Here is a 22,757-nt window from a genome sequence, read left to right as displayed (position 1 = left end):
CATCTCCCCTTGAAGTTGAGAAAAATATGAAATTGCGCTTACAAGATGAAGCAGATTTTTTTTAAACATACACAGTTCTGTTCCATTAATGAAAACTGCACACGGATGCCAGTAAAAAAAGGAAACCAATGTAAATAAAATGAACAATGAAATATTTGGGTGTTACAACACAAAATCATAGATAATGGTTATTTGGGGGTTATAACACTACATCATCGATAATGGTTATTTGGGGGTTATAACATAAAATCATAGATAATGGTTATACCAGTATCTTTTTCTATTTTGTTTAAAATAATCGGCCAATATATTAATATTTACAGTAGAAAAAAATCGTTCCATGTAACTTCATTGAGTGCCTTTTACACTGAAATTCCCGACGCCCTTTGATGCTTTGCATCAATACTTATCTTGTTATGCTTATGTTTTATTGTATGTTGTGATTGTATATTATGCTGATGAGACTTAAATAAACTAAACTAATAATCATGGTCAAATCGAAAATTGTGCGTAAATGATTCATACAATTGTATTTGCGTATACTTCAAGTACGTAATTTAGGCGTGCGGACGCGTGCTCAATTAGCGCCAATTATTATTGCAGTGCGTTAATCAACAGAACAATAATATATAGCAACTCTAACTTACAATAAGGTACATATTTCAATTTGTTTAATTATTATAACCCAACAAGAACTAGTTACACGCCATAAACGGTAATAATTTGCTCGTATTAATCAATGGGAATCATGTGATATATACTTACTATATTTATTTACACGATGTGAAGCGAATACTAGAGACCTTATTCCTCATCTCAACGACTAAGTATCTTGTGATAAATACGTATTTCCTCTTACTTATTTGGACCGCGCTCTGTGAAAAAGGGGTTTAATGCATGTGCGTAAAATGTCGTCCCGGATTAGCCTGTGCAATCTTAGGGACGACACTTTCCGCTTTAATGATATTTTTCATTTCAAGAAAATCTCCTCTTAGCAAAAATCTAGTTTAGGCGGAATGTGTGGTCACTGATTAGCCTGTGTGGACTGCACAAGCTAATCTGGGACGACACTTTACGCACATGCATTAAACTCCTTTTTCACAGAGCACGGTCCATTTATTTGTGTCTGTTATACGAGACATGGTTACTCGATTTAACCACTAAGTGTTTTATGAAAGAAGCAAATGAATTCGTGTTAACAATTGTATTTATCTCACAAGAAAATTGTTTAACTGATTATTACCACTAAATATCTCAATACAAACAAGAGCTGTGTTTGCAAAACTCAATGCCCCTACTGCGCTTTGAAGCCGCACGGCAGCTATTTTAGAAACAAGGTTATGTTTTGAATGTTAAGGTCACAGTGACATTTACCTTTGACCCAGTGACCTCAAACCATGTTTGATTGTAGATCTCAATGAGATGCATGCACATGTAAATTTTAAAGAACATAGACCGAAGAGTTTTCTTTTTATGAGCAAGATTAAAGTTTTGGGACAGACACACATACAATGACATACAGGCAAAAAACAATATACCCCCGATCATTTGATCCGGGGGCATAAAAACTGATACATTAAATTTTATATTAACCACTTAAATACATGTTGATAGAGATTTTAACGCGTATTAAGCGCTGCGTATGTCGTTATATCAACTTAGGCCCATCGAATGTGTAATGATTTACATGTATATCGTGACAGAAACTTCTGGATTGTAATTTGTAACTCGTCTTAATATTTGTATGTACCCCACCACTATAGTGGGGGACATATGGTTTTTGCCCTGTCTGTTGGTTTGTTGGCTTGTTGCTTTGTTTGTTTGTTTGTGCAAACTTTTAACATTTGCCATAACTTTTACAATATTGAAGATAGCAACATTTGATAGCACATTTTGAGTTGTGAAAGGTCAAGGGTAAGGTCATCCTTCAAGGTCAATGGTCAAATATATAGGTCAAAAACGCTCATTTAATGTACACTTTTGCAATATTGAAGATAGCAACTTAATATTTGGCATGCATGTGTATCTCATGGAGCTGCACATTTTGAATGGTCTAACTTCAATGTAAAGGTCACTTTCAATGTCAAATATATGGGACATAGTGTTTCACAAACACATCGCTTGTGTATATATGTTTCTCGTGATAAAGGGACACTTGTAAGTTTTGGCCATATACTATTCTATAGATATATGTTATTACTGTCATATATGTAGAATTATTTCGAACATTAACGTTCGCTGTAATTTAAGGTATCAGTGAATGAGTAATAAATAAATGAGAAGTTATAAATTTGTCAGTAGTTACATTGAAAATTGGTCCCTCTCAGGTGAACAAAAATGGCATCAATCTATGAATTGTGCCCAAACAATTATGTTGGAGGATTAACGACAACATAGTGATCTGAAGGAAAAGAACAGGGACGAATGACAAATTACACATTTATATTTCGATTATATATTTATTCATTAATAAGTATTCCATAGTAAAATATCAAATGACCTTTCAATTATACCATGCAACACAACATGAGCGCATGGCGAATGTTCAACTTACGGCATAACCTGACAAAGAATTGAGTCATAAAAAAACTAATAACAACACCATTAATAATAATATATTTTAATAACTGTAAAGATTACTTTGTTTTCTAACAAATAATGATTAATAGTTCCACATAACAATGAGAAAGTGTTTTTCAAAGACAAGTTTATAAAAAAAACGGTAGAAAAGTTAACAACTCAATAAAGTATGTTTTAATGAAAATATGAAATTAAAACAGGTATAAGCCAAGACAGTATGTAATTAATATTGAACCAGTTCATCCAATGTATGTGTTTTTTTTTTTCAGATATGTCATTTGTTAGGGTATTCTTTACCTTAAAGTGAGATTATACGATTTTGTCAAATATTTATGAATTTATATAAAATGTGTAAAAACTTATTATACATATATTTAAATATAAATTAAATTAAAAGTTAATAAGAACATGTGTCGAAAAATGCGACATAAGCCAGATATTAAATTCTACAATCGAAAATGTCTGTACTGTCGAATTTGCCAGCATGTATATCATGCATGTACATTGTGAATTAAATGTAGTTTTACGGATCATTTTAATTACCTGCAACGATATATATTCATACGACACACGAACACTAACTCCGATCATAATAAAAAGACGAACGCTTCGGTTATAGTAGGAAAATATGTACGAAATATCTTCGTCACAATCGGCTCGGGGCGCTAATTAGTCTTTGCTGCATTTTATGAAATTGGTCTTCAATGTATAATTGTTCGTGCCTATTTTGTGTTATTGTAACATATTTTCATCAATTTATTACAATTTAACGCATATAAATATAGTATAATCTCGCTTTAAATCTTTAAATCTTTAAACAATAATACCAACCAATTCAGGATTCTCAGACCTTCCAAAGTAAAAATCCGCATTCTTTCTTCCCAATTATTATCGGGAAAATTCATTCAAACATTTAACTCATGTGATCATAAATATTGTGTAGGAAAGACTTAGTTGGTAGATATTGCTACATTAATAATTAACATTTTCCTTTTAAGGTAATTAATAAGGATTAACGAGAAAAATAAACGCATTTTTATACCAGTTTCACGAATTATGACTATTTTGTATTAAACCGAATTTTTGTAGTTGTAAGCCTAACCTTGAAAAACGGTTTAATTGACGGTAATTATAGAAAGTTTGATATATTACACGAATTTTAGTTCTTATACCTTTTCGAGGCATGTGATGATGAATTATTACGCATATTAATGCATCCAATACTTCTATAAAACAGCGCTTTAATAATATAATATTACCTTGTAGGTACATTGACTATAATATGGCAATGTTTTAAAATTCTTACGATACACATGTTGCACAAACAAATAATATACATATAGCACACATGACAAACATTACATAGCCACACTTCATAATAAAACAATAATGTAACAGTTGAACATAGCGCAACATACAAATGTATGTTAAAATATAAACGAGATTTCAACACGAACTTCCGTCAGGGGCTAAACTAACATATGAAAATACAGGTTTGTATGTGGACAAACGTATGTGTACACCTTTTGAAATCACTATGTGTTCTATAAATTACTAACATAAAACTAATCTTACTGAAGACGGAGAAATAAACTACTATAAAATGCAATCTTTGTATATCACAAACTTTCCTGTCTGTCTTGCCCTAGTCAACGCACTTAGATACAATATACGCTATGATGTGTTTTAAAAACAATTTTAAAATACTAATAAACATATTTGTAAGATAGCAAATAATTTGTGCGAATTGGTGAATTTTATTATTGACCGTACCTTTATCTGCACACAAATGCGTGAAAATCGTATGCATTCTTTAATATTTAAGAATGATCTCATTCTTAAGTGTATTATTGTATGTACATGCAACCTTCCAGTAATACATCACACCAACGATCTTTACAAGTTAAACACAGATTTGTATTTAAACGGTAATATACGAGAACAAACGAGTTTACTATTGTACATGTAGACATTTGAATACAGATTTTATTCAACAGTGTTAAAGTTGTAGTTCTATATGGCGTAATGTAATAAACATGCACATACTTGAACATAGGTATCAAACAATAAAGGAGCCTTTTCACAGATTTTGACATGTTTTTAAGTTTGTCCTTTAATGCTTTTCTGATAAATGTAAACATTGAGTGCTCATACAATGGATGATGTATTGTATACTTTTTATAAGCAATCCTCGTAGTATCACAAAATATAACGACAACAACAGAAATCGTTGAATTATTCAATCATTTCGCGTTGCAACGGTTTATAATTGTCATGGTTTTAAATAGTCAAAAGATGCATATCATGGATATTTAAGAGCATGATAAATGTTCAGTATTACTGTTTCCTCACAAATATCATAACAACAACGAAAATTTGAAAATCTGAAACATTTTTTAATTTTGTCAATTTACCAAAACGTGGAAAGGCCCCTTAAAGATTACTAATTTATACAAAAAATATATATTACTTACAAAAATACATGCACATATATTAGAATTCTTAAATACAAAACGATTCACATGGTTGCTATCCATCATTGTAGCATAAGCTTACTACAAATAAAGAAAACTCGTCCGATTACTTTTCAAAGTCAAGCGCACATCCACTACATCCACTACATCGACATCGGGTATTGAAAAATAAATTACATACATGTCATAAAAGTCGAAATACTATATACACAAACAATATTAAAACTAAATGAGTTATGGACAGTAAAAAACAACAACTGATATTTAATATATATATATATACAGGTGCACGTCAGATAAACTTTCGGTTCATATAGCATATTGGATTATTTTATTTATCATGTTACAATAGCATTATTTTACTTTAAATCAATTATTATAGCGCACACTATATGGACACCTGTAGCTAGACAATAATAATAAAACAATTGCATATGTACACAAAATAAGCTGTGCGTACACATATGTTCTATATTAAAGGACATGTGTTTTTAAATTTATATCTAGTAGTCAACATGCATTAATTTGATGTCAACGAATGAAAACAAACTGAAACAAACTGAATAAATGTAATATGTACATACTAATCCATAACTAAAATGCTTAGCTTAAATACAAAAAGAAGGTCGCCTACAATAAAACTGACTCTAAATTAGTTTTACATGATACAGTATTACTTACATTCATAATAGCGCTTTAACGGGTCTAATAAACAAAGCTCTTCGTTCGGGCATGCTAGATGGTATGGCGAGATGCGGATAAAGAAAACCACGGTAGCAACTGCTTAAGAGACAGTGTACTGTTTTAAGTGTACTGTATTCCAAACCATTTTTACTCACTTGAACGATAAGAATCATAATAAACAAATTCTTAAGTTGTGCACATACTATTTAAATTGAGGGATGCAGATTTTATGTACAATGTATACACTGTATTTACAATGAATGTACATGAATATTCCAATTGTCAACGGTTGTGAGATGATAAACGGTAGTTTAACGTATATCAGATACGTCAGATAAATAATGACAACTCCAGATGAACAAAAACACATACAGATAATAATATCAATTGTTTAAACGAAAAAGTAGGCACAATTTCTATACAAAAACAATTATATTTCACAAAGTTAAAGGATATTAATGAACATGTGTACGAAACAATTTACAATTGGAAAATGTTATTACGCAATATATTAAATATTTTTTATTTGACATTAATTTTATCAGGCGTATTATTCATATTTAATTGTTGAAAGGGTGACAAAATATACATCGATAATATATGTACAGTAGTGTTATGTTTCTTCATCAATAAGTATGAGGATCAACATGTTGATCAAGGCAGGCAATGATTTATTACAAACAGCTCCTGTTAACAATGAAGTAATAGAAACTGATTTTTTTTATACTTTACATGTCTACAGCAGATAGCTGTAAGATAATAAATACCTATTTTGGTCAAATATTATGTATAATAAGTATGACTTTCGAAATTCTTTCGATGCAGCATAGCATTACGTGTAAATAATAACGGTACAATAGTAAATGTCAATCCGGTATCAGGAACAAAATAGCGCAATAACAAACTTTTAAGTACACTGAGTCATGAGTAAGTTTCGGAGCCGTCATCGTGTAAGAAGGGTGGATCTTGAGATAAAAGAATTGACGTCATCATGAAATCAGATTGATCACTGAGACGTTCGGAGGGATGACGTAAATGAACAGAACGGACCTCAGACGCGCCTTGTGACATTATCCTAGGAGCGGGACGGTCCCTTAGACTTTTGAAGGTACATCAACCTGGGAACAAAAATGGGCCTCGAGACGTACGTTGATACTTCATCATAACAGAAGATTATTTTAGGCCTTCGAATGAACGTTATGTTGGGAGCAGAGAGGATGCTGAGGCATTCGGATGCAAATCATCAAAGGAACAGACGCTGAATGTTCGGATAAGCCATGGTACGATTTTCCATAAATATATTTTTGTCAGTTCGGTGCTTCCCGATAACGCCCTAAATTGCCACAACAACGCAATGGTCGTTCGCATTCTTCGGACGGCCCGGAAACTCATCATTGCATGTTAAATACATTGTAAAAATCAATAATGCCACTTGTTTATGGTTGTCATTTCGTTAAGACATTGCCATGTTTCTGCGTTACCATTTGCACATTATATTATTGTTTAATGTCCGGTTGCATGAAAGACGTATTTTCTTTGAGAAGAAAATGAAAATTGATTTGACTATATGTGCTTAAAATAACGAGCCTGTGTTCAAGATTTGAAACATGTATTTGCAAAGCGTACTTGACATTTTAGTACATTATGAGTACTACAAATCAAATACTATCCGATATATGAAAGTCCACGGGTTTGCCTTTTTATAAAACATAGGCTCTACAATGTGCTTGAACAGTATTATCGGTGACCCTTGTCGCTTGAGAGATAACGTTTTACATATTATACAGGAATACTGATTGAAAGAGGCGAGAATTGTGTTTAAATTGGTCTTCATTTATGTCCCAAAGCATAATAACGTTCTGGTTTGACTCAATCATCACTTCAAAAGCATTCCAATAAGTAACATCAGCATTCGGCGGTCGGTGAAAGCAGCAAATCAGAGTATTACAATTATGCATTTTAATGTCTAGCCAAACCGAGTGTAGATGGGGATTTGCAAGGTCGAGCATACGCCTTGATATTAATTATTGTTCCACATAGACAATTAGGCCGCTTGAATGACTCAGCAATTCCTTACGAAATAATGAGTGATTAAAATCATCAATTAGAATCTGCTCGTCGGTGATAACCTCGGTTAAATAGTTTTCGGTAAAATGCATTATGCCGAAGTTTAGTAAATTATCTTTGATGCATTCAATTTTGTTGCGAATCGATCTTATATTAAGATGAATTAGACCCAATGCACCGTTCTGAGGGCCTAGGCCCGTATTCACCAACCGATTCTTAGGAATAAAGAATAGACTTAGAACCAATAAAAATGTGTTCAGTGTTTGAATATATACTGGCCTCCACTGGTGATTATGTCATTAACAAAATGGTTAGAAAGGAAAATGACATGTTCAAAAATAAAATGAGCTTTATAGGGAACAACACAACATCATACGAGAAATATCAAAAAATCGGTTGGTTACAGCATAGTAGTGTTAATTAAATTGGACATTTAGTAAAAATATGGTGCTTTTTCGCTCAATAGTTTCATAACAAAGTAAGTCTGAACGAGTCAAGAAATTGTCAAGTCGACTAGCTGCAACATTAATAGTTCGATAAGAATAACAGCAACAGCAAAAGAAAAGTGCAAATAAATGACCCTTCAATACGAGGCATTTTCGCTTAAAATATAAATTTGTTCCCTTATAAATAACCCCTTTGGACAAAAGCAATTTAGGCACATTTAGATTTCACACCCAGGAAGGTTAATTCGTGTGATTTATTTTCAATCATTAAAGATTCGGGTGTGGTTGTCTCCCGTTTTGATTATAATTCATGACTAGAGTGCGAGTGTTTCCCGGTGAGCTGGCCATTAAGGCCGGTAACGGATTGATATTAATTAAAGTAAACGCTAAATAATTATTTATGTTGACATAAGGAAATTTGCGTAAATATAATATTAGGGGAGTTAGCAAATACATTTCATTTTAATAGTTTACGTGAACAGCGTGATAATACTCTCTAAAGCTCATTCGTGCAAAAACAAGTACGGTAAAACGTGCTCACTGCAGAAAAAACGTGCATGGAAAGTAAGAAGAGTTTTAACAATGAAAACTGTTGTTACATAGCCAAGACATAACCCAGACACATAACCCACAAGAATATAAAAAAACACTGCGTAAATGATCATAATACTTATAAGACACTGCATAAAATATATGTGTTTGTAATGCAATCATATACATATACATTCTTATTTAAAAAACAAACCTTGCAAATAATCAGTTTGGTTTTACCATTCCCTGTATAATTAAGCAACCTTACAATGATAATAATATAATGTTAATTAAGTATAGTCTTTGTAATAAGACTTTGCAATAAACATAATATCAACTAATTACTAATACCGGAGGTACATACAAACATTTTCATCAACGTTAATGTTTTGCATATATCAATAACATTTATATCTGCACTTAACAAAAAACATATTAGCAGGCTACACGTCAAGAATATACAGACAACAAAAAAGTAGTACTAGCATATTTATTGTTAAAATGGAAAATATGGTTACTTTTCTATAATATAAGAACAGCAGTGAAATTATGTACATTTCAATCATAGTATGCAAAAAAGCAATAAGTGTCCATGAAAAAAACCTTCTTATTGGCCTACATAAAATTATGGTAGAATTTTTTTTATTGCGTCTAATTAAACTGAGGTGTAAAATAGTCATAGACGGTTTATAAATGTACTGTGTTGGTTTTCAGATATTTATTATTTAACATGACATAATATGTATTTCATTCATATTGGAACAGATTATTATACAGATCATTAAATATCATCAGATGGAAAATTGATGCATCCTTAATAATGATTATTTAATTAAAATAACCATGCATGCAGCCTTAACTCATTAAGCATATGTAACGACGTCATAGTAACGTAAGAACATCAGACACATATTGAACAATACAAGTATTAATTTTACAAGAACAATACAGTCCTAATAATTGACATATACAGGTTAAGATTAGGACAAAACATAAGTCAGCCAAAATATACTTTGGTGAAGAATAAACTAAAATAGGGTATTAAACACAACCACATCATAGTAAAAGGTCGTTGTTAGATTGAATATAATAATATACGGGTTAATGGATTTGGTTACATTAAGTAATGTGCATGTGTGTACATGACAAAATCCAGTTTTCAAAATCGGATGTCACACAATTAAAACTTCACACGTACTATTTGAACAACATTTTGTAAATTGAGATTATCGATGCATACATTATTCACAAACTTCACACCAATCACCCGTCAACAAAATGAATGTTCCAGATTAATTGTTAATTCTTATGTGTGTCATTTAAAGAAAATTAATAAACACATGTACAATGACTTTAAATATAAATGGACTTGTTCTGTGTTTTTAAGGAACATAAAAACATTAATAAAAACATTGTTCGTAGACCGAAAAATGGCAACCAGTTTACAAAATGAGAATATTGTTTCAATCATATCAACTGTCACAAAAACATGATCTGGTTTTCAAACAACTTAAGTGCATATATTTTCAGAGACCTTTAAACAGACACTGAACAAAATGAATATTAAAATGTATATGCAGCAAATGTCGTGATGAGTTTATTTGTAAAACACTTAAATTAAATAGCATATATATATATTGATGGACTGATATTTTAAGTAAAAAAGTTTTGATATAACAAGTTAATTCACTTTACATCTGTGATGATTATGAAATATATTTTCAATAAAGAACAGATGATGCACATCTAGGAATATTTTATTAAACATTTGAAATAGTGTTATAGTTGCACAAAATCAGTTGAACATTGATGCATGTTTGATAAAATAAGTTAATAAATATAACAATCTTTTCAAGCCAGAGCATCATCTGTTTATAAACTTTGTTTTGTGCTGCAACTCGGGATATCAAATTCAAAACAATGTTTAGGAATTAAATAAGGACTCTACATAAGGTATAGCTAGATAAAGACTGTAAGCGTATGCTTAAAATTAAAAGCGAAAGTGTATACTCACTTTAAGAATTTATTCGGCCATTATATTGTTTGTATTGTTATATACATTTGAATGTGCGATCGCTACTGTCGATTATTTTTTAATTGATAATTTCCAGACATTTTGACAAAGATTGTTCTATTTTGTATTCGTGTTTTTGTGAAGTTGTTAATGAGTTTTAAAAATGTACAGTTTTGCTTATTTAATATTTGATAAATCTCGAAACCTTTGACCAAACGCAGAATATGATTCATATTAGAAACATCTTTATTAGAAACTTGTCAATGAAGACATCACAACTTGTTTTTTTTTAAATCTTGATAGTCATGAAAAATTCTGCACAGCGCTTTCAATATTAATTACAATTGAAAGTGATGTGTACATTTTATTTGGTTTCATTTCTTGTTTGTAATAACCACTGATAAATTTGTTCAATATTCTGTTTCATTTGTTCAAGGTCGGGAGTAAAAGATTTTAATTTAGAAATACCGAATTCTTCTAGAATCGCTGCTATTGGCGTCACCATCACATTTGGGCTCTGATTTATTCCCCCAGAAACAATTCCAACGCACACTAGTTCTCCATCGCCATCAATCACAAACACAGGGGCTCCTGAGTCTCCAGACACTGCGAAAAACCCAGACATTGGCTGAATTTCCACTTGGTTATATAATGCAATTGTTGCTGTTCCACTATTAAGGTTCCATTGCAAAGATCTCATGGCATTTGGTAATGACTTGTTCACAATCGTTCCTTTCGTATAACCAGTTGCCACGCCAAACTTAACGCAACTGAGGTTATTCTGGCGAATTTCATCTGCTCTTCCCGATGAATATTTCAGTTCTAAAACACACAAAATAATTAACAAATGTAATGAATGTGCGCAGTCGAACAGATAAAAATATATAAGCTCACTAAGGCCATATTTGACGGGTTTTTATCATTTTTTGTATTACTATTATTTACATGCCCGGGGTATTTTATTACTAACTCAAAGTTCATATGCATTTTGCACAAGCGTTACTTCTTATTTCATGGACAGCTTATCACGAAACGTGATGTTTAAATTGCATACATCTATGAGAAGTATAATTTCCAAAAGCAGCCTTTTTCATAATCAATATGCTATAAGGCTTATAGGAAATATCAAGTCGATTACTGATAAAAATTAATCGATAACATAAATAGTACCTAAATCTGCCCCCGTTCTCGGTTTAGGAAATTTGCCATGGATAGGTGTTCGTGTTTCTATTGCAATAAGCCCAATTTCAAGTCCTCGATTTGAAGAGTCTCCTTCTTTGTAAATCACCTCCTTAATTGTACCGATTTTGTTGGGAGAACTAGGTTGAAATACTTCAAGTATCTCGCTTGCAACGATTTTTCCTCTTTGTTTTAATTGTTGTAATTCTATGTCAGTCAACAGAACATGAGCACTGGTTATCCCACAAAGACCATAGTGAGCGTGTTCAAAGAATAGACCGAGTGTACCAGATTGATGACGAGATACCTGACAACCCATGGAAATATGGTCGAGGACTTCATCAGCGTGCTTGCCAAGTAGTATAAATTCACCTTCACAAACATTTATGTCAATGCCACCAATTTTCTTAGTAAATGGCTCCTCTTCAATTGGAATATAACCTTTGGCATGAACGTACATGGCCAAGCGTACTTCGTTCAGGTCGTTGTTTCCTGGATTCGAGTTATTAACTTTATAGATGAATCCTTTAATAATACTAAGATAACGATGTTCTGAAAATAATTGGTCCGCATGCTCCTTAATACAGTCTCTCAACATGATGATAGCTTCTTCTTGTATGGGTACATTCTGTTGAGTGTGATTATCTTCGTTGCCATCGTGTTTAAACTCTTCACATTTAATAACATAATCTATTGCAAGGTCATCAAGACATGTTTCTATTTCGAACAATTTAACACCGCTGCCAACAGTAACAACAAACGCCACAGCCATTTCATCAGATTCCTTGAATGCAGCATATACATGACTTACGCCTTCTATTGCACTTATTGTTATGCACACATCATCACAGAGAGATTTCATTTCTTTCGATTTTCGCCCAAACTGTTGACACACAGCTCGAAGTTTAAGATCCATAAGTCTTGTTTTCAGTATACCTAAAAGTAAAAAAAAAAATCTAGATTATTTCATAAAAACAGGATTTACGATTTGTCTATACGTATGCAGAAAACATATGTCTGCAAAATGTGAAAACGCCATGACATATATACCACTGAAATTGAGATAAAATCTAACTACTCCTACAAAAAAATGTATGTGTAATGGTTGTGGAGTTTTTATTATTAAATGTCTACGCGCCTCTGCTGATTCCTGTTTTAAAGCAAACATTAAGCGGGAAGCACTATGACGTAATGTAAATTGTTAAGGTAAATAAGAGCATATCATATAATGGAGATGTTTGGTGTGTCATTGAATAATTATTTTCAAGCAAAATTATTTCAATCTTTATCTGATTAAGTTTTGTTTGAAATATAAACGGCTAAGTTATCACTATTTAAAAAAAAGAAATGTCTATGTACATGTAATAAGCCGGTCATAATGTTTATAAAATCCGCTATAATGATTAAAGGACATGTTTAAATGGCATGCGATAATCATAATAATACAACTGTATTCATGCTCATACTTCCAGAACACACAATTTCTACGAAATGAAGTTGTTGTACTAGTTTACATTCCACTAAATTATTGTGTTTCCTTCAATTGTGCATTTGAAATTATTTTCTTTTTCTGAAAAGGTCCTTTTCGCTTCTAATTTAAAAGCCAATTAGCAATAGCACCCTTGCCGTTTCTGATTGTACCCTGTATTGAACATATGTCTGTAAAATTTCACAATATTTCGCTGGGGACTACGTTGACAGATGAAAACGTTTGGGGAGCGTTTATTGAAAGTATATGGTTGTGTTGAAATCTCACTGCCGACATTAAGAAAAAGTAACTTATCTTTGATGTTGCATGCCTAATTAACCCAACTTTTGCCTCTCACTACACATGCGACCGTGTTTTAAGAAACCTCCTACACGTTTTAAATGATAACAATCGCATGAATTAATGATCTCAAACACATCAAAAGTGTGACTTTTATTATTGTAAAGCACTCCTCTTCTGATTATATTCTTTATTTTCAATTGTTCAAAGCAGTGTCAATATATTGTACAGAAATTAACTGTTACATGCCCCTGTGACCTTGACATTTGACGATTAAATTAAAATCTACATGCGTTTCTCTTTCCTCCGAAAGTATTAATAATACCCATTTAGAACGATATGTCTACGGACAGACCTTCCGACCATCCAACCGACCCCTCCCCCGCTTTATACAAGTGCAAAATATTAACGGGAACTCGAAAGTTTTACAAAAGTGACATTTCGCTTACTAGAAATGACTTCTTTGAGATATGCTTTTTTGAAGATAAAGCGTGCGACGAATAATAATATATCGAGGAAAATACAATATATTTTGTCATGCGATTTTGGTCACAATACCTTGGGGTTTATTAATACAAAAAAAAATAATTGGGAATTTGGTAATGGCAAAAACGTGATTACATAGTGGCGATATTAGTCATATTGGCATTTAATCCAACAGTCCAACACAAAGCCTTCCTTACGTTAGGGGACATATGCCACATTTAACGCTACTACTCGATGTCTACCACATACTGTTAAATCATTATTATTCATGGGACATTAATTTTCGTGAGTTGAGCGATCTATGAATTTAATATTTAAATGACGAATTATGCCCAACGTTTGTTTTAAGGCTAATTTACCGTAGACATGAAAGACATTATTTCCAAATGTGATTCACGCACACATCCTTAATTACCAGCACAATCGTCGCTCGAGATTCGATGTTTGACACACATAAACTATACACTTTTTTTATTAAATCGACGTACTCTTTACCAGAGTTAATGACATTTAATATGATTTTTACTCACTTTTACTCATTGTATTACACACGAATATGCAACGATCCGTCAACATGCAGCGAAATTAGAATTGCACTTAACGAATATGACAATGACTATCGAAGAAAACATCGACGATTTTACGGTATTTATTGATAAAGCACATTTGATCACGCTCTTTGTGGCTTGATACAACGACTATTAAATGGTCCTTTCCAAAGGCGATTGTGCGTTGAAACCAAGAACTGACAGCAAATGTTTCTGCACACCATACTTGCCCAGAGAGAATTCGTAAGCATCTTTAAATGCCGGGCGAGCCAATTACTAAAGGAAATTATGTGTACTCCTCTGAATGCGGTTTTGATACACGGATCATTATCGGATACATGTGACGGGTTTACAACGCAGATAGTAAACATAGGTATAACTGCTTATTATATATCATCACGTGACCACACAGACACGCCCAGTGTATCATACGAATTATATATCGACATAAGCATCTCGCCCACCAATCAGCTCCTCTCTGTAGCACTTGGACGACAGTGGTCATGTCCCTTAAGAATCAGGCCAGGGTCAAGTAAATAATGATTTGTGTTTTGAAATAAGATATAAATATCTTATCATGGAACGTGAATAGACTATACAAGCGTATAGACTAATTTGTGATGAACATGTGTCTTTAGTTGCATTCTAAGGAACATGGATTTATTATCAGCAATAAGTTCATTCATTCATTTCTAAGTTTGTTCGTTATTATGTAAAAAGATGAAAACTGTGTCTTTTCGAAACAAGGAAAAATAGACGTGTATTTCTTAAGTTGTCTTGCTTAACTGATTTTTATATACCGCATATTTGAAACAGTGTATATCTGTGTAGTGTTGTATTGTGAATAAGCTTCTGAACTTTAAATATATGAATGTTGTATTTCTTACATATCAAAAAACGGATCAAGTTACTATATTGAAAATACATAAAAGCTGAGCTTATTAATACAATAAAATTTGGAATGTATATAAACAACATTTATTAATTGCAGGAGATATGAACAGAATATGCGGAAATAAATAAGATGGTGTACCTGATGATACATTTTCTTATAGTTTTGGTAACGTTTAGCAGAAAGGCAGCTATTTTGATTGTCTACGATGAAGCGAAGACAATTTACGTGCTATTTGTCCCAATACAATATGATTGGTGATGTTGATGCACATTATCAGATGATGTTAAGATTATATAAAATTATATATAAATGATGCTCGAATGAAGGTGCTTTTTACACACAAGATTCAATTCTACAAAACTGTAACAGGTATAAACGTGAATCGAAAAAAAAGTTCAAACAAGTTTAACTAAAATCTTTAAATTGAAGTCAGTAACTTTATCACGATTTTGGGGAGAGTATTTCAATCAATTGGGCATAATATTTACCCATTGTTTCATTCAAGTTTAAGCCAATGGTCAAACCATAATTCCCCTAATAAGTTCGATTGACCGTTCCAAGAAGCTGACCCAAGTTTTAAACAGTGCATGTATATAGTTGGTGTTCTGGTATAACACTAGTGGATAAAAAATAGATGTTTTCTCCTGATAAGAGTAGATGGGTTGTCATTGTTTATCCATATTGAATTAAGAATACTGGATCACATTTATAAACCTATTTTACAAGGCAAAATTCAGAGGTCAAATTATTTCAGTAAAATGTTATTTGCATCAATCTAATGCTTATGTCAAATCTTTAAGGTGTATTTATCTATACAGTATATCCATTAGATACGCATGCACGAAAATCATTTAAAAATATTTACACAAAATACATCAATGATCATTTACGCCGTCACAGAAAGTTTCAAGCGCCCTTCTCTTATCAATGTTCATGACTAACTTGAAATGTATTTTCACTCATGACTTTACGATAATTAGCAACACAGTATTTGTCAAATTCTTTTCAATGAGAGCGTTGAAGACGTCATTAATGTTTTTTAAAACTTGCTCCTGTAAACAAGGGATTGCAGAACGTGTTCAAACTGTTCTGTGCAACGTATCTGTTTTAATGACTGGACGGGTATTATTCCGAAATCAGAACAACAATTAAGTATTTGCAACTGCGTCACGCTTTTTTTCGAGGTTTTTCGAGGTTTGAACATCACTTGCCATTTTTATTTGCTTGTGTCCAGAACGTTGTTGATTTCGCTAATTTTCTGAGACGTTTTCAGAGAGCTGGCGACTATCACGAGATATTGTATTGGTAACAATTGTGTGAGTTAAAATATGTACATTTTATTAGGATTTCAGGAACATCCTTTTTTGTGAATGGCACAGGAAGGATATCGGAGTTATTATTTATGTAAATTTTAAGTTTTACATATGTACCGATTGTATCGAAGACCCACGTAAATTATACAGGCGATAATAAAGAAAGCAAAAATAAAACTTTTGAACTGTTATTTCAATTGGTCTTTTGCGACGTTTTGGACATCCCTCGTATGATGAAAATGCTATATGAACAAAGGAAACTGCATGCGTTTCTAATTTAATACATAATATGTGAAATTATAGTTAAAAAAAAACACTATGCATAGTATGTAGCCAGCATGAGTTACTACGAGAGTTGATCAGTTTTAACAATTAACGGAATATGTATGCATGCTTACCTTTGCCTTGCGAATATTTATCTTCGTCATTATTTGTCTTGAAATCTCTGATTTCCATTTTTGCAACGTCCGCTAGTGTCAAACTGTCATCTCGCACGTTCGATTGTATGACATCTCTAAACATGTCTGTTTGTGCTGTCAGTGCCTCCACTTTTGCCTCTAGGTCTGATATAAGAGTAGTAGTTCCGTCGATCATGATCGTTTTCTTTTCATGCTGCCCTCCGTCTAACTGTTTTGTCATTTCCCGCAAACTTTCCTCTGTGTTTGATATCATAGTGGTGTAACTTTCCAGTATGCCCGGTTTTGTGTGCTCATTCACTACTGAAGGATAATCACTTAAATACAGTTCCTCACTGCCAGTTGTCACTAATATCTTAATATTGGACATGTCATGTGCCAGTAATTCAGATCGCAAGTCTAATAAATATGAATGTAATTCGTTTCCAATGGCTTCTTCATTTGACTTCAATACAACATCCCGCAGCTCACACTCGACCTGATGATCTAATGAAGAGAGCGACATCCACAAGCTGCACAGCCACTCAGATGAACATTCGACACTCTGCAGACTAATACACTGCAATGAAGCAGGCATCTTGAGATCACAACGACCCGTATAGGTCCCCCTCAAATAAAGCTCTGTTAGCTTGTTGAGCGTGTGAAGAATATCGGATGCTAATGAGGCACTATCAGCCGTTAGTAGGTCAAGGATCCCTATACTTGTATCACGTAATATTTCAAACAGTTCCTTACTGCCAGTTTTCACGAATATCTCAATATTGGACATGTCATGTGCCAGTAATTCAGATCGCAAGTCTAATAAATATGAATGTGATTCGTTTCCACTGGCTTCTTCATTTGACTCCAATACAACATCCCACAGGTCACACTCGACCTGATGATCTAATGAAGAGAGCGACATCCACAAGCTGCACAGCCACTCAGATGGACATTCGACACTCTGCAGACTAATACACTGCAATGAAGCAGGCATCTTGAGATCACAACGACCCGTATAGGTCCCCCACAAATAAAGCTTTGTTAGCTTGTTGAGCGTGTGAATAATCTCGGATGCTAATGAGGCACTCTCAGCCGTTGGCAGGTTAAGGATCCCTATACTTGTATCACGTAATATTTCAAACAGTTCCTTACTGCCAGTTTTTACTAATATCTTAATATTGGACATGTCATGTGCCAGTAATTCAGATCGCAAGTCTAATAAATATGAATGTGATTCATTTCCACTGGCTTCTTCATTTGATTTCAATACAACATCCCACAGCTCACACTTGACCTGATGATCTAATGAAGACAGCGTGATCCACAAGCTGCACAGCCACTCAGATGAACATTCGACACTCTGCAGACTAATACACCGCAATGAAGCAGGCATCTTGAGATCACAACGACCCGTATAGGTCCCCCTCAAATAAAGCTTTGTTAGCTTGTTGAGCGTGTGAAGAATCTCGGATACTAACGAGGCACTATCAGCCGTTGGCAGGTAAAGGATCCCTATACTTGTATCACGTAATATTTCATCCAGTTCCTCACTTCCAGTTTTCACGAATATCTCAATATTGGACATGTCATGTGCCAGTAATTCCGATCGCAAGTCTAATAAATATGAATGTGATACGTTTCCACGGGCTTCTTCATTTGACTTCAATACAACATCCCACAGCTCACACTCGACATGATGATCTAATGAAGACAGCGTGATCCACAAGCTGCACAGCCACTCAGATGAACATTCGACACTCTGCAGACTAATACACCGCAATGAAGCAGGCATCTTGAGATCACAACGACCCGTATAGGTCCCCCTCAAATAAAGCTTTGTTAGCTTGTCGAGCGTGTGAAGAATCTCGGATACTAACGAGGCACTATCAGCCGTTGGCAGGTTAAGGATCCCTATACTTGTATAACGTAATATTTCAAACAGTTCCTCACTGCCAGTTTTTACGAATATCTCAATATTGGACATGTCATGTGCCAGTAATTCAGATCGCAAGTCTAATAAATATGAATGTGATACGTTTCCACGGGCTTCTTCATTTGAGTTCAATACAACATCACACAGCTCACACTCGACATGATGATCTAATGAAGACAGCGTAATCCACAAGCTGCACAGCCACTCAGATGAACATTCGACACTCTTCAGACTAATACACTGCAATGAAGCAGGCATCTTGAGATCACAACGACCCGTATAGGTCCCCCACAAATAAAGCTTTGTTAGCTTGTTGAGCGTGTGAATAATCTCGGATGCTAATGAGGCACTCTCAGCCGTTGGCAGGTTAAGGATCCCCATACTTGTATCACGTAATATTTCAAACAGTTCCTTACTGCCAGTTTTTACAAATATCTTAATATTGGACATGTCATGTGCCAGTAATTTAAATCGCAAGTCTAATAAATATGAATGTGATTCGTTTCCACTGGCTTCTTCATTTGATTTCAATACAACATCCCACAGCTCACACTTGACCTGATGATCTAATGAAGACAGCGTGATCCACAAGCTGCACAGCCACTCAGATGAACATTCGACACTCTGCAGACTAATACACCGCAATGAAGCAGGCATCTTGAGATCACAACGACCCGTATAGGTCCCCCTCAAATAAAGCTTTGTTAGCTTGTTGAGCGTGTGAAGAATCTCGGATACTAACGAGGCACTATCAGCCGTTGGCAGTTTAAGGATCCCTATACTTGTATCACGTAATATTTCAAACAGTTCCTCACTGCCAGTTTTCACGAATATCTCAATATTGGACATGTCATGTGCCAGTAATTCAGATCGCAAGTCTAATAAATATGAATGTGATACGTTTCCACGGGCTTCTTCATTTGACTTCAATACAACATCCCACAGCTTACACTTGACCTGATGATCTAATGAAGTCAGCGACATCCACAAGCTGCACAGCCACTCGGATGAACATTCGACTCTCTGCAGACTAATACACTGCAATGAAGCAGGCATCTTGAGATCACAACGACCCGTATATGTCCCCCTCAAATAAAGCTTTGTTAGCTTGTTGAGCGTGTGAATAATCTCGGATGCTAATGAGGCACTATCAGCCGTTAGTAGGTTAAGGATCCCTATACTTGTATCGCGTAATATTTCAAACAGTTCCTTACTGCCAGTTTTCACTAATATCTTAATATCGGACATGTCATGTGCCAGTAATTCAGATCGCAAGTCTAATAAATATGAATGTGATTCATTTCCACTGGCTTCTTCATTTGATTTCAATACAACATCCCACAGCTCACACTTGACATGATGATCTAATGAAGACAGCGTAATCCACAAGCTGCACAGCCACTCAGATGAACATTCGACACACTTCAGACTAATACACCGCAATGAAGCAGGCATCTTGAGATCACAACGACCCGTATAGGTCCCCCACAAATAAAGCTTTGTTAGCTTGTTGAGCGTGTGAAGAATCTCGGATGCTAATGAGGCACTCTCAGCCGTTCTCAGGTTTAGGATCCCTATACTTGTATCACGTAATATTTCAAACAGTTCCTTACTGCCAGTTTTCACTAATATCTTAATATTGGACATGTCATGTGCCAGTAATTCAGATCGCAAGTCTAATAAATATGAATGTGATTCATTTCCACTGGCTTCTTCATTTGATTTCAATACAACATCCCACAGCTCACACTCGACATGATGATCTAATGAAGACAGCGTAATCCACAAGCTGCACAGCCACTCAGATGAACATTCGACACTCTTCAGACTAATGCACTGCAATGAAGCAGGCATCTTGAGATCACAACGACCCGTATAGGTCCCCCTCAAATAAAGCTCTGTTAGCTTGTTGAGCGTGTGAAGAATCTCGGATGCTAACGAGGCACTATCAGCCGTTGGCAGGTGAAGGATCCCTATACTTGTATCACGTAATATTTCAATCAGTTCCTTACTGACCTTGTCCACTAGAATCTCAATATTGGACATGTTATATGACAGTATTTTAGATCTCAGCTCCGATACACGTGTATGTGATTCGTCTTCACAGGTTTCATCACTTGACTGCAATACAACATCCCACAGCTCACACTCGACATGATGATCTAATGAAGAGAGTGTGATCAATAAACTGCACAGCCATTCAAGGGATATTTTGCAATCTAACAAAGCAACACGCTGTAACATTGTAGGTAACCTAACATTCAAGGTACGAATGTAGGTTCCACTTAAGCCTATATCGTCTACTTTATTAAGTGTGTGAAGACGTTCCGATGCTAATAAAAATCCATCAGCCGTTTCGAACTGAATTTTTCCCAAATTTGTCGCTTTTAATAGTTCATATAACTCGGCCGCGCCCTGCCCAAGGCATAGATGCAGTTTAGACATGTCACATGATACAATGCGTGGTAGTAGCTTGGCAATATGAAAATCAGTTTCTTCTGTGGTATATATTTCGCCCAGATTACAACGGACGGGGTGGCTTATTTGGGACAAATGCACAAGTAGCCGCCCAACAAACTCAGCAGAACATCTACTTTTAAGCAAACATATATATTGCATATTGGAAGGCGGAAAAATATCTTCGCAAAAATCAGATTCTTCTATCCTCAAAAACGTTAGGTTACCCAGGGATGGCAGCATCCAGGAAAACAGTGACATATCGTTCTTTCCGATTAAAGTCAATTGTTTTAAGTTCAGAGTATGTAATGCGGATATAATTCCACGAGATCCTGGCGTCTTCAAGCGTTCTATGCAATGTTTTGACTGTTGAAGGACTGTAATTATTACATGTTCGTGTAGTGCATTGCGTTCTAACAAGAGTGTGCGTACATGGGACGTGTTCATCATTAAGATTTGCAACAAATCATCGTTTTCCTTTTTGCTTAGGTATGCATGAAATGTGAAATCACTCATCTTCAGACGAATATGTTTTTGTCTGCTAACTTTAGCCTCGTGATAACAGCTTATCATGATGTCCTGCATTGATAAAGATACTACCAGACAACGCAATTCGGATAACAGGTTAATACCGATTTTCGAATTCAATTTCGGTTTCGGGTTAACGACGGTTTTCTGAAATGTTAATGTCGTGTCTGGGTCATCGGATCCAGTTATCAACCTGTCAAGTCCTGTGTTAACGTCGTTGAAGACGTCTTCTGTCAGATATTGCATTACTTTATTAGCTACCTCACACTTCAGTCCACTGAGATACATGATTACTTGGCTGATTTCAAGCACATTACAATTACTTTTGCAAAATATATTCGTAATTGTGTCCTCAGGTAAATTAGCAATATGAGAAGCAGCAAAGAATTCTTGGATTGTTTCATGTAGAAATGAAACTTGTGATTTACTTGATGCGGCTGAGAAGCAATGCCGTTC

The 22,757-nt window shown here is 34.4% G+C and overlaps 1 protein-coding gene across 5 annotated transcripts; it reads right to left on the bottom strand.

Moving 5' to 3' along the window:
• Positions 1-10,819: 10,819 nt before the first annotated feature.
• Positions 10,820-22,683, bottom strand: LOC127855751 (uncharacterized). 5 transcript variants are annotated; one of them, XM_052391558.1, is made up of 4 exons: positions 20,797-22,683; positions 17,384-18,003; positions 11,967-12,911; positions 10,820-11,618 (listed from the first exon to the last, which is right to left on the bottom strand). In XM_052391558.1, exons 1-4 carry the CDS (start codon positions 22,587-22,589, stop codon positions 11,161-11,163), a joined length of 3,816 nt encoding a protein of 1,271 aa, XP_052247518.1. In that variant the 5' UTR covers positions 22,590-22,683; the 3' UTR covers positions 10,820-11,160. The 5 variants fall into 5 exon arrangements, with proteins under 5 accessions (XP_052247518.1, XP_052247516.1, XP_052247517.1 ...); XM_052391556.1 differs by lacking the exon at positions 20,797-22,683 and adding an exon at positions 19,863-20,768 and having other exon boundaries at positions 17,384-18,266; XM_052391557.1 differs by lacking the exon at positions 20,797-22,683 and adding an exon at positions 19,875-20,768 and having other exon boundaries at positions 17,384-18,278.
• Between the last annotated feature and the right edge of the window lie 74 nt (positions 22,684-22,757).

This window comes from Dreissena polymorpha, chromosome 13, assembly GCF_020536995.1.
Source record: "Dreissena polymorpha isolate Duluth1 chromosome 13, UMN_Dpol_1.0, whole genome shotgun sequence".
In the NCBI taxonomy this organism is placed as follows: domain Eukaryota; kingdom Metazoa; phylum Mollusca; class Bivalvia; order Myida; family Dreissenidae; genus Dreissena; species Dreissena polymorpha.
The sequence above is the reverse complement of the archived record's forward strand: the minus strand, read 5'-3'. Positions and strand labels throughout refer to the sequence as shown.